This window comes from Paralichthys olivaceus, chromosome 19, assembly GCF_024713975.1.
Source record: "Paralichthys olivaceus isolate ysfri-2021 chromosome 19, ASM2471397v2, whole genome shotgun sequence".
NCBI lineage: Eukaryota > Metazoa > Chordata > Actinopteri > Pleuronectiformes > Paralichthyidae > Paralichthys > Paralichthys olivaceus.
This window is the reverse complement of record NC_091111.1, coordinates 12387210-12405417: the sequence shown is the minus strand read 5'-3', so window position 1 is coordinate 12405417 and position 18208 is coordinate 12387210. Positions and strand designations below refer to the sequence as shown.

Here is an 18208-nt window from a genome sequence, read left to right as displayed (position 1 = left end):
TTGCACATGACACAATCCTCGTCTGAGCCAGGTTACTAACAAGCACACTCATACAGTACAATCCTGTGTCAACACACACACACACACACACACACACACACACACACACACACACACACACACACACACACACACACACGCACACTAGTTCAACTACAAGTCTAATTTTCATGATTTGTGATGGATATTTTCTTTTTGTTCACACAAGGAAGACAAGTCATAATGTGACTGTGTAAAGAGATTTAGGTCTCCACAACATGAGTAACATCTGGTTTACACACACTCACTCACACACACACACACACACTGCTGTTTGAACAGGCCACAGGCAGAGGGACAAAGGCAAATGATGATAGCTTTTATTGCAAAGCAGATTTTATGCAGCTGATGTGGGGTTGTCTGTGCCTTTTCAAGAGATAAAATGTGTGTGTGTGTGTGTGTGTGTGTGTGTGTGTGTGTGTGTGTGTGTGTAAGAGTGTGTGTTCATCGTGGTAAACCCCAGTGTGTCTAATAATCACCATGTAGAAGATTTCAATGATTTTCCCTGGACTTCACTGTGCTCTCCACAGGAAGTCCAATCAGAGACAAACGCCTGTGTTGATTTTTTTCTTCTTGTCTTTTCTTCTGTCATCTGTATCTCAAACATTCCTGCGACATCACGTCCATATGACTTCAAAACAACGACCCAGGAAAGAAGCAAAAACTGCACTTAGTGTGATTACACAATCGGTGATGCCGAAGCTTTTTCCATTGAGCTAATGTCCAACTCAGTAATAGTAATGTTGCTACGGAGAGCATTTGCTACACTACTGTAATTAATGTTATTAATGAGGGAATCATTCGACTGTGTACTTTGGTAATTGCCTGGAGAGCTGCTCAGGTCTGCTCTGATTAAGCATTACATAATTCAAACAAGGCTACTGGCCGCTATTTAGTCTAATGGATGTCACATCAATGAAAGTCCACAGGTGAATTTCAGAGTTGTTAATATTAATTAATTTGCCACTGAGAAGAGATGACATCGATTAAATAAGAGCTTTTAATTGTTTGTGATTTTAAATTTCACATGTGGTACAAGTCAAAGAACCTCATTACCTCACTTCTTTAATGATTCTTTGTTTTCTGGGAATCCAAAAAGACAAATTTGAATTGAATTTGTGATCTATTAATAAATGTATTATGGGTCGCCCAGGAGAGGGTGTATGAAGATTAAAGACCCGAAACACCCTATGACCCTGGGTTCTTCACTGATGACGTGTCCAAGTATCACCGTAAGGTGTATTCAACTCCTGTATTACCTCAATGTGTGCAGACTTTGCTTGATTCCTCTAATGTTATATGCTCCTGCACATAAAGCTTCACAAAACTGAAGCCAAAATGTCTCAATCACCACCTTGTGGCTGGCTGCAGTAAAGGTCATACACCCTGCCTCCTCTATGTTAGTGGATGGGACATGGACCAAACTAAATAGTCTAAGTACACAACAAATAGTTTTCTCAAAGATGGCTTCAGTCATTTTAGTTCAAGTTTTGTTTGTTCAAGTGTTTTTTTTTTTTTAACTAGTTATTTGATGCCTGTAAAAATGGGGTGAAAGGTCATGATTGACAGCTTAGACTGAACTGTGATTGGTCGAGCGTGTGTGTCGACGAGATGTCAATACCGGGGATCCATCCCCCGATCGCTACAACACAGGCTGGCACCAAATGTGACATATGAGACGTAAGCATTCGAACAAGGGATATTTCAGCTTAATTACTGGAAAGTGGCAAAGATTAGAGATGCAGCGTCAGCACCTATATTTACAGTTCATGGTGTACTGTGGATAGTGTTTGTCACTGAATGGCAACCAAACCTAAATTCTACCCATCTGGCTTTTGTAACTGTGTTTGACAAATCTACAGTCACAAGAACAGTTCATCAGAACAAAGGTTGAACCTTTTTCTCCGGTAGTGGTTTGTATGTTTCTGTTCCCTGGGTGTAGTGGATTGCTGATGTAAAAGAAAATTACTACCTTTACAAAAAATATAACATTTATATATTGGATTAATTGTATCTACGAATACATTTGTAACATTTAACAGAATTAATCGGTAACCACTATATATGGTGTCCTGTGCCATGTGTACAAACAGGTGGCCGGCTGCCACAGAGAGGGACCGAAAGCAACATCTGTTAAGGTGGAGAAAACAAACCCTGAGTGAACAAACATGTTCTGCTCTCATGATGATCGGGTCCATTAGTGGTCCTCACCATCCTTCACCTTTCCCCCAGATTCGGATCAGCCTTAAAATGACTGAAGGCTTCACCGATCTCAAACTGGATATTATCACGTCCACGTGCAGAGGAGGTGTTGTTGTGTGAGAGCTGTGGTTGACACATGTGGGGCTGAGCTTTCCAACACAGGGGAAAAAATGAAAAGAGATGCAGTCTTGTTTTTAAATATGTGTTGTGAAAAGAGCTCAGGTGAAGTATGGACCAGCTGAAAAAGACAAGATGGCTACAGCATCCTCGTCTCATTCTGGACTCAAATCTAAAGCTTCATGGTGCATAAAGACATTCTTATAAAAGCAATTTCCTTTTACACCCAAAGAAACAGTTTCTTATTAATGAAACATGAAAAAAAATCTGTTTCTTGCGATAGAAGTGCCTCATTTGATTGTTGGGATTGATAACTCAGCACATGCTTTTTTCATATACGGATTTTAACACATACTGGGAAAGCATCTTATATTGTTTTGCTGGGGCTTATGGGAAAGTTTTGGGAACCCAAAACCTGCTGATGACTCTCCATCTTCTGTCAATAAATATGACAAAATGGCCGTCTGTCATTGCAATCAAGTCAATTCTCTGTATGTGGAAGATGTGTTAACCAACAGATCCTTTTTAGTAAGAAATGTCAAACTCTCCTACAATTCATCTTGAGCACTCAAACCAAAAACTAATTTATGTTCATTTTAATGTTTGGTAATTATGTAACCGTGCTCATGAGGACGACTGTCGCAGGCCATGTTCAAAGTGGGAATCACAGAGTTAATATATGCAGGGGGTTAAAGCTGGTTGTTAAACATAAACATGAATATATTGAATTATGAGTAAGAGGGAATATAAAGTGTTGTGTGGGAACCATGTGGAAGCGGGATGCAAAACAGTTTGCGAGGGAGTTGAAAAGTTAAAGGAGGGCTGTTGCATAAACGACTGTGCCAAGTATTTTCCATTTTGCAACAAATTAAAAGTTGTGATTACTCTTTAACTGAAACACAAAGGAATCAAACAGCTGCTAGAGTTTTTGCTCTCAATTGGGACGTTGGTGGTTCAGGTGATAGAACGAGCTGTCCGCTCACCAAAGGGTCAGCGGTTTGATACCCGTCTCCCCCAGTCCCTGTGTCAAAGTGTCCATGGGCAAGACACTGAGCCCATGAGACATATATTTTAAGCAACATGAAAAGTACAGAAGTTGAAATTTACATTTATCGCCCATTATTATCTCCAACAAACCACAGTTAAAGTCACGAGATCTGGATTTGTATTTGGATCTGCACCAAATTGCACACACTCACACTAATTATTCTTGAACAAAACAACAAAAATGTTTTAAAAAGTTAAGGATCTCCCCCTTGGAAGAGGCCCCACCCCACCATGCAATTCGTAGTATAAGTGTTTTTTGCGTAATCCTGCCAACTAACAATCAAGCACAGATGAAGATAACAGATAACAAAGTATGACATGTATTTACCACCTGTAGCAGCAGAAACAGCCTAGAAAGGAACTATGTCACTTTTTCACGTACATCTCTCTCTGTGTCCAAACCCACCAGCAGGTCTCCTGGTCCACATCAGCACCCTGTGTCCTGTGTGGAACTCTGACACACTCCACCAGTACCTGTTTAAACAGCCTGCCAGATAAACTGCTGTGTTTGTGGCTGCCTTATAGCGGCACAGCTGACGGAGAGCAGACGGAATCATTATCACTCCCCACGTCTCTCTCACACACTCACATACACGTGCCCGTGGGCCACTTTACTCCTGAATCATAATTGTGGATGTTGATGAGATGAGGGGAGATAAGGCAACGGTCCACACAGACCTTTTTCATTTCCTTTTCATTTATCGTATCTTATCAGTGCAACCATGTGCAGAGCCACATAGATACCAAAACTACTTATTTGACTTGTGCAACAATCAAGAGTTGGACGTAAATTAAGTTGCATTTCAGCTGCTCATCCTGAAGGGGAGGCAAAACACACTGGAACACACAGCACACACACACACACACACACACACACACACACACACACACACACACTTCAGATGATTGACTTACATTTATATTACTTCTAACCTTAACCGAAGCTTAAATTACGTCTTCAAGTTATGGTGCGATTGACTTTTTGGTCCCCACACCATGAGTAACACACACACACTGAAACGTGTATGAGTGTGACACAAAGATCCTTGTCATAGAACCATTCTGGAGTAAAGACACGATTCAGCCACAGTTTCTTTTTAATCTCTTTATTTCTCTTGTAGAAAATGTACATCAGATACAATACAATACAAAATAGAAAAAATGGCACAGTATACTCACACGTCCAAACATTGAAACACAATACAGGCTGTACAATACTGCTTTGGCATTTCAAAAAAACATTGAATAAAGTGCAGGATTTTTCATTCCTTTTCTCATTTACATTCACAGGTTTTGTTTTGTACTTTTTTACAGGAGTTTCTTGTTCACAGCGTTTTTTTTTTCCAAAAATCTCACTCTAACTTGTGTCGAGACAGTAAAGTGCAGATGCAAAGTACAGTATGCACAGATCCACTTCTAGCATCACCCCCCCCCCCCCCCCCCCCCCCCCCCCCCTTGTGTTTGTAAAGCATTACTGTCAACTTGAAGCAGATTGTCGATGGTGATGGGGTGGTTGGTCTTTTTGCTCTCTGTCTCTCTCTCTCTCTCTCTCTCTCTCTCACACACACACACACACACACACACACACACACACACACACACACACACACACACACACACACACACACACAGCCCTAACACCTGCTCAGACCTCACTAGGGGACCTGGACCGGTAGGCTCCTTTGGACTGAAAGCAGCCACAGAGGAGCATATAGATGGAGCGCTGGATCTCTGCGTTTCTGTAGGCATAGATGATGGGGTTGATCATGGAGTTGTAGGTGGCCGGCAGCAGTGTAGCATAGGTGTACACTGACGGATACTCCTTCTCACCGACCAGGCAGTAGATGGCGAAGGGAAGCCAGCTGGCTCCAAAAGTCCCCAAGATGATGGCGAGAGTGGAAACGCCCTTCTTAGTGGCGACGTAATGTGACGTGGCGAAAAAGTGCTGCTGGAGGGCGATCTGGTGGGCGTGGTGGCACACGATCTTGCAGATCTTGAAGTAGAGAGTGAGCATGAGCACGAAGATCACGAAAAAAGAAGTGGCCAGGAGCGTGAGGTTTCTCCGGGTCAGGGGGCGCACGATGCTGCAGGAGGCCGGCTCCTCCAGGCAGTTCCAGCCGAGCACCGGCAGCAGGCCCAGGAACAGGGACACCCCCCAGGTCCCCAGCAGCATCAGGTGCACGTACTGAAGCGTCTTTTCTGAAAAGTACGTCAGGGCGTTGTAGAGGGAGAAGTACCGGTCCACTGTAATGGCCAGCAGGCTGCTGATGGAGGCCGTGAAGGAGGCCACCAGGAAGCCTACAGTGATGAGGCTGATGGTCTCAGAGGAGATGACGTACTGAAACACAAAGTTCAGGATTAATCCCATGCCTGCCAGGAGGTCTGCTGTGGCCAGGCTCCCGATGAGAACGAACATGGGAGTCCTTAACGTCGGCGTGTAGAAGATGATGGCTACAACTATGGCGTTCTCGCAGGCGATGGCGGTGCCCGACAAGCAGAGCATGATGTCCCACGGGTTTATGGGGATATCAAACGGGGCGGTGGAGAACTCCAGGCTGCCGTTGTGCTCTGGAGACTCAGCCTCCATCCAGGAGAGAGATTCTCCAGCCACGGGAGACGCAGAGGAGTCATTCACCACCAGCGACTCGTTCATATCTCCACTCTATTTCCCCTCAGTCCTGTAGGAAGAAGAGGGACACGATTCGTTTGTTAATATTAATAATGTCTCTTCTTAAGGAGATCAGAAGTCATGAAGTGTGCAACAGGAAACAAGAGCACATTATTTACACATTCCTAAATTATTAGGTGAGCACATTTAAATGATCTTATTTATATCTGTAGCACCAGTCATGCAAAAGTTAGAAAGAAAATAGAAAACAGATTTTTTCCAGCTGCTGCTCTACAGTGAAGTATCTAAAGAAACCCATCTATCAAAAGGAGAAACACTTTGAATGCTGATGTCTGGAGCTCAGAGGAAGAACAATGTCTTGATGACGATCTTTGTTCAAACTCATCTCAGTAGTTCAGCAGCAGAGACAAGCCAAGGAGCTGTCCGTGGTGCTGGAATAACAACTCTTTGTTTGTACTGTTTAATAAGTTTTCTTATTAATGTGTTAATACTTATACTTATACTTATACTAGTATATAAAGACACAGATACTAAATGATTCTGGATCCTCCTGGAAAAGTTCAGATAGTAATTCAGCAGCAAAGAAAAGCATAGGAGCTGTCAGTGGTGCTGAAATCTACTATATCAATATATCATAGAAACATTTACATATATAGATATGAAACAAAAGTGAATTCGATTCCTCTTAATAAGATCTAAGTTACAAGAAATAATGAATCTTTATAAATATAATGAATAAAAATTATATATATTTCTAATAGTTTCTTATGAGTTTAGATATATATATATATTTGTTTATATAAACTTACCTCCGTGACAAAATGATACGAGCTGGGATCTTGGCTGAAATCAGAGCCACTCGCCCGAAGGCAAAGTGTGAAAGAAGCAAATAAAGATGAAGCAACGGTTCCACTCTTCCTCTGCGGTGAAGCCCTCGCTGTGCGTGTGCTCCCCACGCACGGGACAGACACCCAGGGCAGCGGTGGTGTGAAGCATTGGCCGGTGTTCTGCTCGGTGAGGAGGCTGCGTGTGAGGAGGAGGAGGAAGAAGAAGAGAGGGAACCGTGCGAAGACACGAGAGGAGAGCTATAAACCCAAGTGACGTCACGGCAGAGTCCCTCTCTCTCTCTCTCTCGCTGTTTTCCTGTCCCCTTGCTCTCTCGATCTCTCTTTTCTCTCTCTCTCTCTTGTGAAGGCTCTACTGGATCTCAAAGTAAAACTTCAGGTTCATGCAGACTCCTCTTGCCTCTACAAACTCAGAAGACTCCACCTCTCTCCTCAAACACATGATGAAATCAAAATCTTATGTCAGGGAAACTCTGAAGAATCTAATGAAAAGACAAAACACATCCAGGTCCCTGCTTCTATTAAGCAATTAAAAAAATAAAATAAAAAAAAAAAAAAACACGACTGACATCTGATTACTGTAAGCATTTTTGTCACCTGCCAAGTAAATTGGTGAGACTTGATTTAACTTTGTTAGTAAGAGGTGGTGGTCTCCCTCTCACTCTCTGTCTCTCTCTCTCACACACACACCTCCACAAAGTGAGTAAGCGATGAGATAGAGGGCAGTGAATATTTAGATTAACTGCATTACACAGGGCGTTCATGTGGGTGTAACAGATGCTACTGTAAAAAAAACTAGGGCTATAACAAACAGAGAGATTTTTTATGCCTAACGAATCAAAAGCATTACGCAAAAAAACCTGATTGGACAGGTGGGATGGTGGAGAACCCACCTGGGTCCATCACCTTGTACAGTAATGTGTGTACGTCTGTGAATATGGTTGTTCAGTTTTATGATTCTGTTTTAAAAAACCTGAACCCACACACCACAGCTCACCAGACTGACAGGTTCAATATATTGAGTTAATATTCATCCAGATGATGTTGTACTGAATATCTTCTACAGGGCACCTGTTGTCTTTCAACATTTCTCTTCCTCTGACACATTTTGAACCTCTTTTCTCATTAATTTATTTAATCACTTATTTCATTTGTATCTAAAAAAAAAAAACAATGATTATAATAATAATAATAATAATCGTATTTAAAACTGAGACATCAGAGACAAGAAGCAAACTAATACATTGTCATTTAAAAGACAATATATTATATATAGAATAAAAATCAGAAATCAAAGACAGCAGATCAAATATTACAAAATCTCTAATAGAAGCATTATAGCAAAAATGTTAATGCAATAACGTGCTTCAGTCGTCTATTGAAACTTTTACAGTGTAATATCTAATAAATACCATGAAGCTCGAGCACAACTCACTTAAACATCTTTACATGCTCCAGCTATTTAATAGTGTTTAACAAAAGAAAGAAAATCCCTTTCTTTATAATCTTTATGATGAACTGTTGTAGTCACATGTTACTCTTGAATTTCATGCAACAGCGGCTGACATGTATCGGGAGATTCAAAGCAGCTATATTTCAATATGCTAACCAGTTTTGGTTTCCTGGCAACAGCTGTTTGAACATCTTTTGTCAGTGGACCGGGGGCTGGAGGGAGAGTTGTCTTCATTCATAAGCTAAGTGGTCACATGAAGTGCCGAGTGACTCATGTCAAAGACCTGGGAAGATACACGACAACACGAGGGACCAAAAATACATAATTTTTTTTACGATGGAATAAACTAAACTCACAGATTTTTTTCTTATTATTATTTTTCGAACAGAAGTGCTGCACTGCCGGCACTTCACAGATCTGTTTTTTCATTTTGTGAGCTATACTGAGAACACCAAAAATATGCCCCCAAAAATAACTGAATGCATTTATTCATCTGTGTCCATGTGTACCGAGAGGGCTCGGTGTAATGAGACACCGGCCATCATGGACATAAAAACATGATAAAAACATAACCTTATATAAAAGACCAGCTTTCCCTTCAAAACAGCTCTTATTAAAAATATATATATATATATTAATATTTTTTTATTTGAAAGATGCTCAAATGCTTGCAATTATTGTAAACAAACACTCGAGCTGCGGGGCTCACCCCTGGATGTAAAAATGCCCTTATAAAGATATTTACACAGGAAAAGCTAGTTACTATTGGTGAATTATAATGAATTATAAAAAATTAAGAATCATCTGTTGGTATGAGAGAAACGTCTCATCTAAGGTGTACGGCCTCACAAAGTTGACCTACTTCTTTTAAGAGAAGTATACACACACTCCTGGAACACAACATGAGTGGACAACTTGGAACGAGTCACAGAATTTGATAAGTGCGTCTGACCCACTGTACCTGCAACCGCCTCACTGTCAGCATGACCTCCATTTTATTATAATTGCAACAGCCAAGAACCTGCTAATGTCAAAAGGCCCAAATGGAAGGAGTTAAGAAATGAATCGCAGGTGATGGATTTAAAAATGTCTTTAAAAATTACCCTTGTGTTATGTCAAGCCTTTAAAAGGGATTCTCTTGTCCCGCTCGAGCTTGTTTTTGTTTTAAAAGCCTCTACTGAACACACTGGTCATGTCCTTGGCGTCGTTTCTGGGAATCCGGAGATGAAGCAACCAAGAAAAGCAGTTTAAGCTCTAACAAGAAGTCACCATGTGTTTAGATTAGATTTACATTAGATACTACAAGTAAATATTTCAGTGGGGTGAACTCTTTTAAATCTAAGATATTTAAAGGTTTTTATTCCAGTTAATTGCTCATTAATACACAATTAACCACCAAAATATCTACAGTTTATTAGACAACCAACAAAAGAGGCAGACATTTGTTAAAATGGACATCATCTCACATCACAAACATGTCACGTTGGAACGCACCCATAGTGGAACCTTTACCCAATTTACTAAACTGGTTGTGTAGTTCGTGCAACTGACGTCCTTCAATAACTTAAATTCTGTAAAATATGAGCCTGGTACAGTCAGTTTTTGTTTTTCCTCCTGATTTTTCTTATTAGATTTGACTCGGTGAGTAGTTATTAAAGAGCAGGCTCTATGTTATGGTGATGGGACACAGTGGAAACAATAGTTGTCATTGTAAACACTGGATGTATTGATGGTAAATGGGACTGTATTTATAAAGCACTTTTCCAGTGCTTTACAGTAAAAGTTGTTTCTATCCCCCACCAGTCTTGTCGGCACAGCCGTCAGGGGGTTCGCTATCTTGCCCAAGGACACTTGGAGACTGGGGCTGCCAGGGATCGAACCACCAACATTCTGGTTAGTGGGCGACCCTCTCTCCCTCCTGAGCCACAGAAACCAATGAAAGCGTCTGGAGATGAACCATAAGGCTGCTGAGAGGATCCATATATCAATAAACACACAAGCATCTGTGACGTGTCATCACTGAACACTGTATCTATCTCTCATCCTAACATCTGGAACTGTGCGATGAAAGTTCAGCAGGGTTTTAAATTAGGAAGAATGTGGATGAAACACACGTCCTCTTCTCTTTAAGTTAATTTGCTTTTAAAATAAACACGAGAACTTTTCTTTCCCCTGCCACTCTTCAAAACATCACATGCTGAAGCAGCTCTCCTCTGACCCTACCGCCCACCCCCCCTACAGGCTCACGAGGCAAAGACGCGGAGAGCAGTATGGTGTTGGGTGCAAGAAAGAGGAACTGCAAGGCGATGAGCGACAATTGCAGACGCCGCACGACAGGAATAACATTCAATGTGTGCACGTACAACAGAGCAAAAGAATCTGTGGGTGAACACAGTCAAAAAAGAAAAGAGGTAAAAAATGACCGTGTAGAGGCAACAGCACTCAAATCCGTCACACCATGTTAATAAATAAATGTTTAATTTAGAAGTACACACAGTAAGAGGCTGAAATCTCAGAAATGCATGACACAAAAGAGATCTGTGCAGTTCTGTCAACCGAGAATGTATGAGAATGAGTATTTTATGATAAAACCCACAATATATATACACATACGGTATCAGGAGTTTTGTCTGATGATGAACAAACAATTGAGGTTGTATCAAACGTTCAGAATAATGACTGACCTTAAAAAGTTAAATTACCAGAATGTAGATTTACAGTAATGTGTGACTTTTAAGACCAATGTTTCTGACCAGTTAAAAAAACAAAGAAACATACAATCTTGTGAGGACTTTTAAAAAAACATTTTAAATGCTCAAGTGACGTGAAGCTGATTTCACAAAGTGAAAAAGGTGGGTGTTATAGAGACAGCTGACCATCTTGTTACTAGGAATTTAGGATTCAAGTACTGAGACAAAACAGGTAACAGTTTTGAAATAAACGGCACATTTTCTTCAATCAAGTAAAAAGTGAAGTTAAAATGCATTTGATGAAAATAACACAAAGAAGTAATAAAAAGGGTCTTAAAGGCGGTTTGTTGTGGCTTTTCTGGATTTGAGCCTTTCTCAACAGGAGGAAAGAAAATTCAAGACGTGGGTTAATTAAGCCAAAAGAAAATATCTATTGCTCTTCCTTGAAGCAAAAATCTTGAAACCAAAACGTGTTAAAGTATAAACAATGTGCAGGACAACAGCCATTCATTCAAAAAACACATGTCAGTGACTGAGTCCACGTCTCACATGTATCTGTTCTTTACGTACTCCCTGTACATCAACATGTCATCCCTGCACAGGGCCCTCACCTGACCCTGACTGGTCAGCACGTGGCTCTCGAACACATCTCGGCTGTCTCTGTCGACCCGCGGGGGGGAAACTCCGTAGATGCTGTCCTCTGCGAAGCATGACACCGGCTCTCTGGTGAGAAAAGGGACACGGGCATGTTTCAAATGACGGATGAATGGGTGAACTAATTTTTAGAAAACTCCTGCAGTGATAGATTTTTTTTTAATATCTAAAGAAAATAAAAAAGGAGGGGAACTTTTATTTGATCAACAACTTGTGAAACTGTGCAGGAGAGGGCGGGTCATTATGAGGGCTGTTGATGGAAATAATGCGAGGATGACAGTGATGAGGCTTTTACAACACTCATATTTTTTCAGAAGCTACACTCTAAAGCATGTCTCATCACCTTCAGGGTGCATTATCGTGTCCGGTAATCCATCAGTCCGCTGGTTCAACAGCAGCTGAGGCCCCAGTTAGACGCTGCTCACACACATGGCTGTTTTACAAATGCTCCCCATTGATGATTAGCACAACGGAGTCTGTGCTGGACCAAGGAAGCCTTTAGGATTATTATGAGTCCTCATGCCGTCTTTAAATAGGATTGAATGTATAATAGAGCCGGTATTTATGGGGGTCCAAGCACCAAATTTGGACCCAAGGGGAAGTAACCACAAGAGGCTGAGAGCACAAGCAAGTAAAGCTTCAAATATGATGTAGGATGAGTATTTTGGGGAATTTTCCGTGTTTCCACTCAGATTTTATGTGCATTAAATCAGAAGCCAACTTTGACACTGCCAAGTTCTGCCCCAGTCTTAAAGGTGGAGGGCAGTAGAGACGATTCCTGTGCCAGAAGATTGCACAATTTGACCCTTATTCACACCGGGGAACAAATTATGTTGATTTACTGTCTGTGGAACATTTCAAACCTGCAGGGTTGGTGTGAAAACATTTAACTATTAGTTGTTTACTTCATTTAGTCACATGGAAGTGCTCAACTAAATATTCAACGTAATTACATTTATATGGAAACAAAACATGGCATTCAGATGACTTATTGCATGTTGATGAAAAATAAAATAAACATACTACGAATATTAAGGGTGGTAATTTTTGATGAAATGATTTCAACAAAACCATGAAAGAAGTTCAGAGACAGTTTGTTTCAAATGCTTGAAAGAGAAGGAAAAACCACTGCGCACAACGGTGATATTAAAGGCTACTGGTGAGCAGCTCATGTCAGTGCACGTATGTGGGAGAGAATCATGAAATCTGAAGAGTATAAAGAAGTAAGAGGACTATATTCACTGTACTAACTCTCTTTATATTCATCGTGTGTGTGTTCAGAAGCAGCAGTATAGATGTTCAGTGGGTGATGCTATGATGTCAGTTAAACACACACAACAAGTGTTGCTGTGTGTTGACTTGATTTGGCTCTTCACACGCAGCTGAGATCTCAGCAGCTCTTACAGAGTATCATTACACCCTGCCGACATGTCAAGCTGCGGTGGAGTGGAGCAGGGAGATCCCCCAGCTCCCAGGATGTTTTCCTACAGCTTCACAATAACAGAAAAAGGATGTGAAGTTTATCAGAATGGAGAAAATGGCACCATGTGCATATTATCTGGTTACCATGGAGAATAATTAGTTGATTACAGACACTAATACAATATGTGATTTTGACCGCAGGGGGTCTTAAAGTCAAGGCAATAAAAAAAGAGCTTGTTAGATGACGTTTTTTCTCATGTTTTTTTTAAAAATACAATAACTTCACATTTTAAACTCATGCCTAATTTATTCTGAAGGTATTACAAGATTAGAATGTATAAAAATCTCATAATTTATGCCCAATTAAAAAATTTGAAATATTATATTCCTTCTTCACAGAATAAAGGGAAATACTTAAAACTAACTAAAACCATTAATGTGTCTCCGCTACTTTAATGCTAATGATAATTCAGAGAAAGAAAAAAAAATTCCTTGCTAATGCGTCATATCCTTCAATTTTATCTCCACCAATCGCCCTGCCTTTACACAGTGGGTGAACACAGGAACACAGCAGAGGGAGGTGAGAAGCCAAGAAGCTCCTGCTAGTGAAAACGTGTTGGAGGTGCTGTAACACCCTCACAATGGCACTGTTGTGCAACCTCAGTCACCCCTCCTGCATCCTGATTGGCCATTCATTAGTCCATTCATCCACGGCAGAGTGATGAGAGGTGAAGACGAGCGGAGATGCAAACTCAACAAGGATGAAAAGGTGTTGTGATCCTGTTCCCTTTCCTGTGACATTAAACAAGCCATGTTGAATTATATGTCGCATTCAGAGGCTTGAGTTCTCCTGCAGGGGCCACAGGTTCGGTGATTGAATACCTGACTGAATCGTGTTTTCATTGACTTTAACCTTCCCCTACCTTTTCACCAACTCATTTCAACCTCACACAACATTCAAACCTTCGTCCTCTGAAGACTTAACTTTGGTGCATTTCTAGAAAATGAAAGACATGATTCATGGTCCACTTACAATCCTGGTTAAGAGTTAAATTTCATTTATTCACCCCAATCAACGTCCAGTTCTGCTGCACACAGAGGAATTGAAAACACTGTCTGGTGACCTGGATCTATTTTAAGAGAAAAACTATGAAACAGCCACTTTTATTTCACTATTGCGCTTCTGCAGCCTCTCGACTCTTTCTGCAAGTCATCGCTTAGGAATCTTTCATCTGTTCAGACTGAACTTCAGATGGCTATTTTCTTTGAGTAGGATGGTTTTATATTTTTCTGGAGGACCAAGTGCTGAGTGACTGGTATTGTTGAACAGATCGTGTTTGTTGAAGGAAATGCCACAAAAGTTTTAGCAATTCACACTTATTTTACTTCTTTTGTTTGTGCGCACCCTGACCAAAACCCATTTAGTGTGAGTGATTGAGTATGGAGCAGTTTGTCATGGGTCCTGTAGGTGCGAGGATCTGGATCTGTGCAGGACTCTGCTCTGGCCTTTAATTGTTGGACAACAGAAATGTTTCATATGCAATTAAAAGGCCCTTTATTCTATGGACATGCACAGAGAAGAATTAAAGAATTCAAAACAAGGCACATTAATAGAAATCCTGATGAGGCATCTCGTCACTGAAATTCATGTCACTGAGTGCATGAGTGCAAGTTGGAGCTGGAGAGAAAGACAGCAGGAGAGGGAGGGAAACTGCTCGGGCGTCATTATGGCTGCACATTGCCTTTCAACGTGTGGCTGGATTTTTGATGTGGCTGAGGAGAAAGTCTGTGATTGCTTGGTATGGCTGCAGTGAGCAGCAGGGCGATGAGTGGACTGACGAGGAAATACGGATAACAGGAGTGGCTGTTTGTGAGACACGAAGATTAAATTTTGCACAGCGAGAAGCCTCCCTGGAGACCACTTAGTCCAAGCAACTGTGTGCACTTGTCCCAAGGCTGCTGGAAACACTGAGTGGTATTTAAAAAGGGTCGGATTATAAGCGCCACTAAGAGTTTGTGTTTTTTTTGTCTGAGTGTGTGTTTGGGTGAAAGTGTTACATGTTCTACTCACAAGCAGACGATGTTCGCCAAGTTTATTTGTTCAGTTCTCTCAACTTTGTGCTGGCTCTCGCCCAGACGTGCGAAACTGGAAAAAAAGAGAAGAAAATGTTACTGCAAGATCATCTTCATGTAAAGAGAAACTAACAAAAAGGTAAAAGGTCAACAGTGTCACCTGTCTCCGAGCCACCTTTAAAATATCATCATCTTTGATTTTAACACCCAGAGATGAGCTTCTCATGTCTGCTAAGAATTCTTATGTTCAAAAAACATCATCATCAAATCTTAAATTTCCCCGTCGATCATTATTCTTCTGCAATGACACAATAATATGTGAGAGTGAAGAGTTCCCCTCTGGCTCTTGCTTATGATTTTTAATATTAATGCATTGATTAGATGAGCTATGGCTGCAACCAGCATCTCTGGAGCCGTTCCAAAGTCCAGCCTCAATAATGAATGCAGTTTCATTTCCATTATGTGCACGAGTACGTGAACATTATTCACTGCAATCTCTCCTGCTTCAATCACACCTCAAAATTGTGGCTCTTATTAAAGGCACATGAGACACGAGACACGAAGTATAAGCTGCTGTGAACATTTTTTTTATTTTCAGTTGGTATCCCAGATTAATGCTAGTTTTTATCCAAACAGCTTCTTCTGACTATTCTGCTTTAAATACACTTCAGAAGGCGGCAAAATAGATCTTTTTAAATCACATAATTATGTTTATTTTGCCTGGTTTCTGTCTAAGTCGAGTTTTTTCTTGCAATTTTTCACCTCTTCAGACAACAGTCGTTCAAATTAAGCAATCCAAGAAATGAAAGTCATTGTTTGACAGGCAATGATTTGGAAACACTCATCAACTAAAACCTTTCCTCCACAGAACATACAATGAATCATGTCACGCATCATACATGCGTTTACTAAAATAGTTCACTCATTCGACAAATGGTAAAACTTGCTTTAACAGTTATATCTGTTAGGAGGGAAAAAAGCTATTAAAGTGTCATCAAAGGCATCATACTGTATCAAATGTGCAGCTCATATCCAGAGAACAGAGGAGTGTTCAATTTTAGAGCCTGATAGGGGCCATTCACTGCGGCTCATCATCATGGTCAGGAGCGTACAGGGAGAAAGGACAGGATGGAACAGGAAAGACAGAGACAAAATGATATTCAGGGGTTAGGGAAGGGAGAGGTGGACAAAGAGCAGTGAGGTCAGAAGTGCGACAGACACAGCAGGGTAGAGATGACAATGTCCCTTTTGGAAAATTACCCTCATCCCCCTGAGGGGGCTGGTGACAGTGACTGCTTTTTCCTCCCCCGTTCTGTCTTGGGCTCTGGGTGCATTGTCAACAACAATCAAAAAACAACTTTCTCCTATTTTCAGTCTGAATATAAGACTGGAGCTTTTACAGTTTGCTTCACACATGACACCATAAAAACAGAGTTACAGTAAACTGAGACCCGCAGGCCAAACAAACCAGCTCCAGTCGACAGGTATGAGACACGAAAAAAATTAAATCACTCAAGTTCCAGGAAGAATTAATTATAACGTCCGCAGTGACTCAACTTTTCATCGAGCTCCATCAAAAAAATGTGTCCAATACTTTTGATAAACCTGCAAATCTAAAGACATTTACTCTTTGCACCAAAATTTCTTTTAGATTTATCGACCTGGTACGTGCCCCTATCGATCAGTTCACAACAAATCAGAGCCGCCAAATTACGGAATTCACGACACAAGCTTCTTTTAAAACCCTTTTTAAAACTTTTATTTCAAACTTTAATATTAATATCGTCTCTTATGTCATCATTATATGTCATAGAATATGTCAGATTTACTGTATGTTATTACAGAAATGTAATTACTCCTCATAACTGGTTGCTGAAACTCAAATGTCCTAACTTAAAGGAACAAACCCACCCCTATAAAAACCAATCAACCATTCGAAAGTGTTTACCTTTCGTAAATGAGCATGTCTTTTTCAGTAGGAAACTTGGCCAGGCTGAGTCCATATGGCTCCTTAACTGTCTGCTGCTGCTCCTGCAGAGATCAGAGGGGAAAGAGGAGAGTGAGACATGATTATTACCATTAATACAGAGGGACAGACTACAGCAGGTTCAGCTTCTTGTTCAAAATCTGCTCTTCCTTTACTGAGAATCTGAGAAGTCACACAAAGTCATCAGGTTCAGCCGCCTCCCCACCACCGATTCACAAATTAGGACGGCCAAAGGAGCGTCATTTAAGCAACTTTGAATGTAATTTGATTGTTGGTGTCTGATGAGGTTTCACGCTCAGGGATAGTGCCCTCCTGGGGTTTCTGCACACAGTGTCCAGGAAACTGTGGAGATATAACGGTCATAATAAAAGGGTCAGACCGGTTCAACCTGACAGATTCGAAAAAAGACTTCACCTGAGATGGGTTCAGTGTCTCACTGAATTTAAAGATTATGTAAACAGAACAAGTTAAGTTAAAACTGTAAATATGATTATAAATTAATCATCTGTCTGAAATAACAAAAAAATTAATAGAGCCAGATAATGAAATTATAACCAAGAGCACGCTATCATTAGAGAATATGCAAAACATTCAAAGAAAATGCAATTAACTGATTAGACTAATGCCACCTCACAATGATCAATAACCTAAAATAAAATAAAAAATATTATTGAGTAGTATGAGTTCATGCTATAATCAGATAAAAAGAAAAGAGGCAAATTTAAGTTATTTCCTTTCATTATCTTATTTCTGCAATAAGACAAGTCCATAAAAATAATCTCAGCATTTATTTGTATTGAAAATGTTTGCCCTCTGAGTCATCCTCATTGTTTTTCTGTTTCTTACAAAGCTGACGATGACCAAGAAAAATAGCTCTGTGCAAAAGGAAGCATTCTCTGAAGGTTCAACAACATGTTGAAGGAAGGTAGAATGGTATCTCCTGTATACAGCACAGATCCATGTGAGGATGGTGCTATAAGAGTTTTCTTGGCAGACATGGGACCCATTCATGACAGCTGAGCATGAATGTGAGTACATAAATAAATATGA

The 18208-nt window shown here is 40.6% G+C and overlaps 2 protein-coding genes across 3 annotated transcripts in view; both read right to left on the bottom strand.

The window, feature by feature from the left end:
• Positions 1-4495: 4495 nt before the first annotated feature.
• On the bottom strand, positions 4496-9736 carry gpr6 (G protein-coupled receptor 6). The gene is made up of 2 exons (XM_069514571.1): positions 6844-9736; positions 4496-6083 (listed from the first exon to the last, which is right to left on the bottom strand). The coding sequence occupies exon 2, from the start codon at positions 6056-6058 to the stop codon at positions 5051-5053; it is 1008 nt and encodes a 335-aa protein (XP_069370672.1). The 5' UTR covers positions 6059-6083; positions 6844-9736; the 3' UTR covers positions 4496-5050.
• A 1057-nt stretch (positions 9737-10793) lies between these two features.
• Positions 10794-18208, bottom strand: part of fig4a (FIG4 phosphoinositide 5-phosphatase a) — a 34537-nt gene continuing 27122 nt past the window's right edge. For both annotated transcript variants that reach the window (XM_069514570.1, XM_069514569.1), the window contains exons 22-24: positions 17120-17202; positions 15170-15244; positions 10794-11745 (exon numbers count right to left, since the gene is read on the bottom strand). In XM_069514570.1, coding sequence (XP_069370671.1) covers positions 11568-11745; positions 15170-15244; positions 17120-17202 — 336 coding nt within the window. In that variant the 3' untranslated portion in view covers positions 10794-11567. The remainder of the gene's footprint in view (positions 11746-15169; positions 15245-17119; positions 17203-18208) is intronic.

Coding starts and splice junctions, on each gene's coding strand:
- gpr6 (XM_069514571.1), bottom strand. CDS start 6,058: ATGAACGAGTCGCTGGTGGTGAATGACTCCTCTGCGTCTCCCGTGGCT.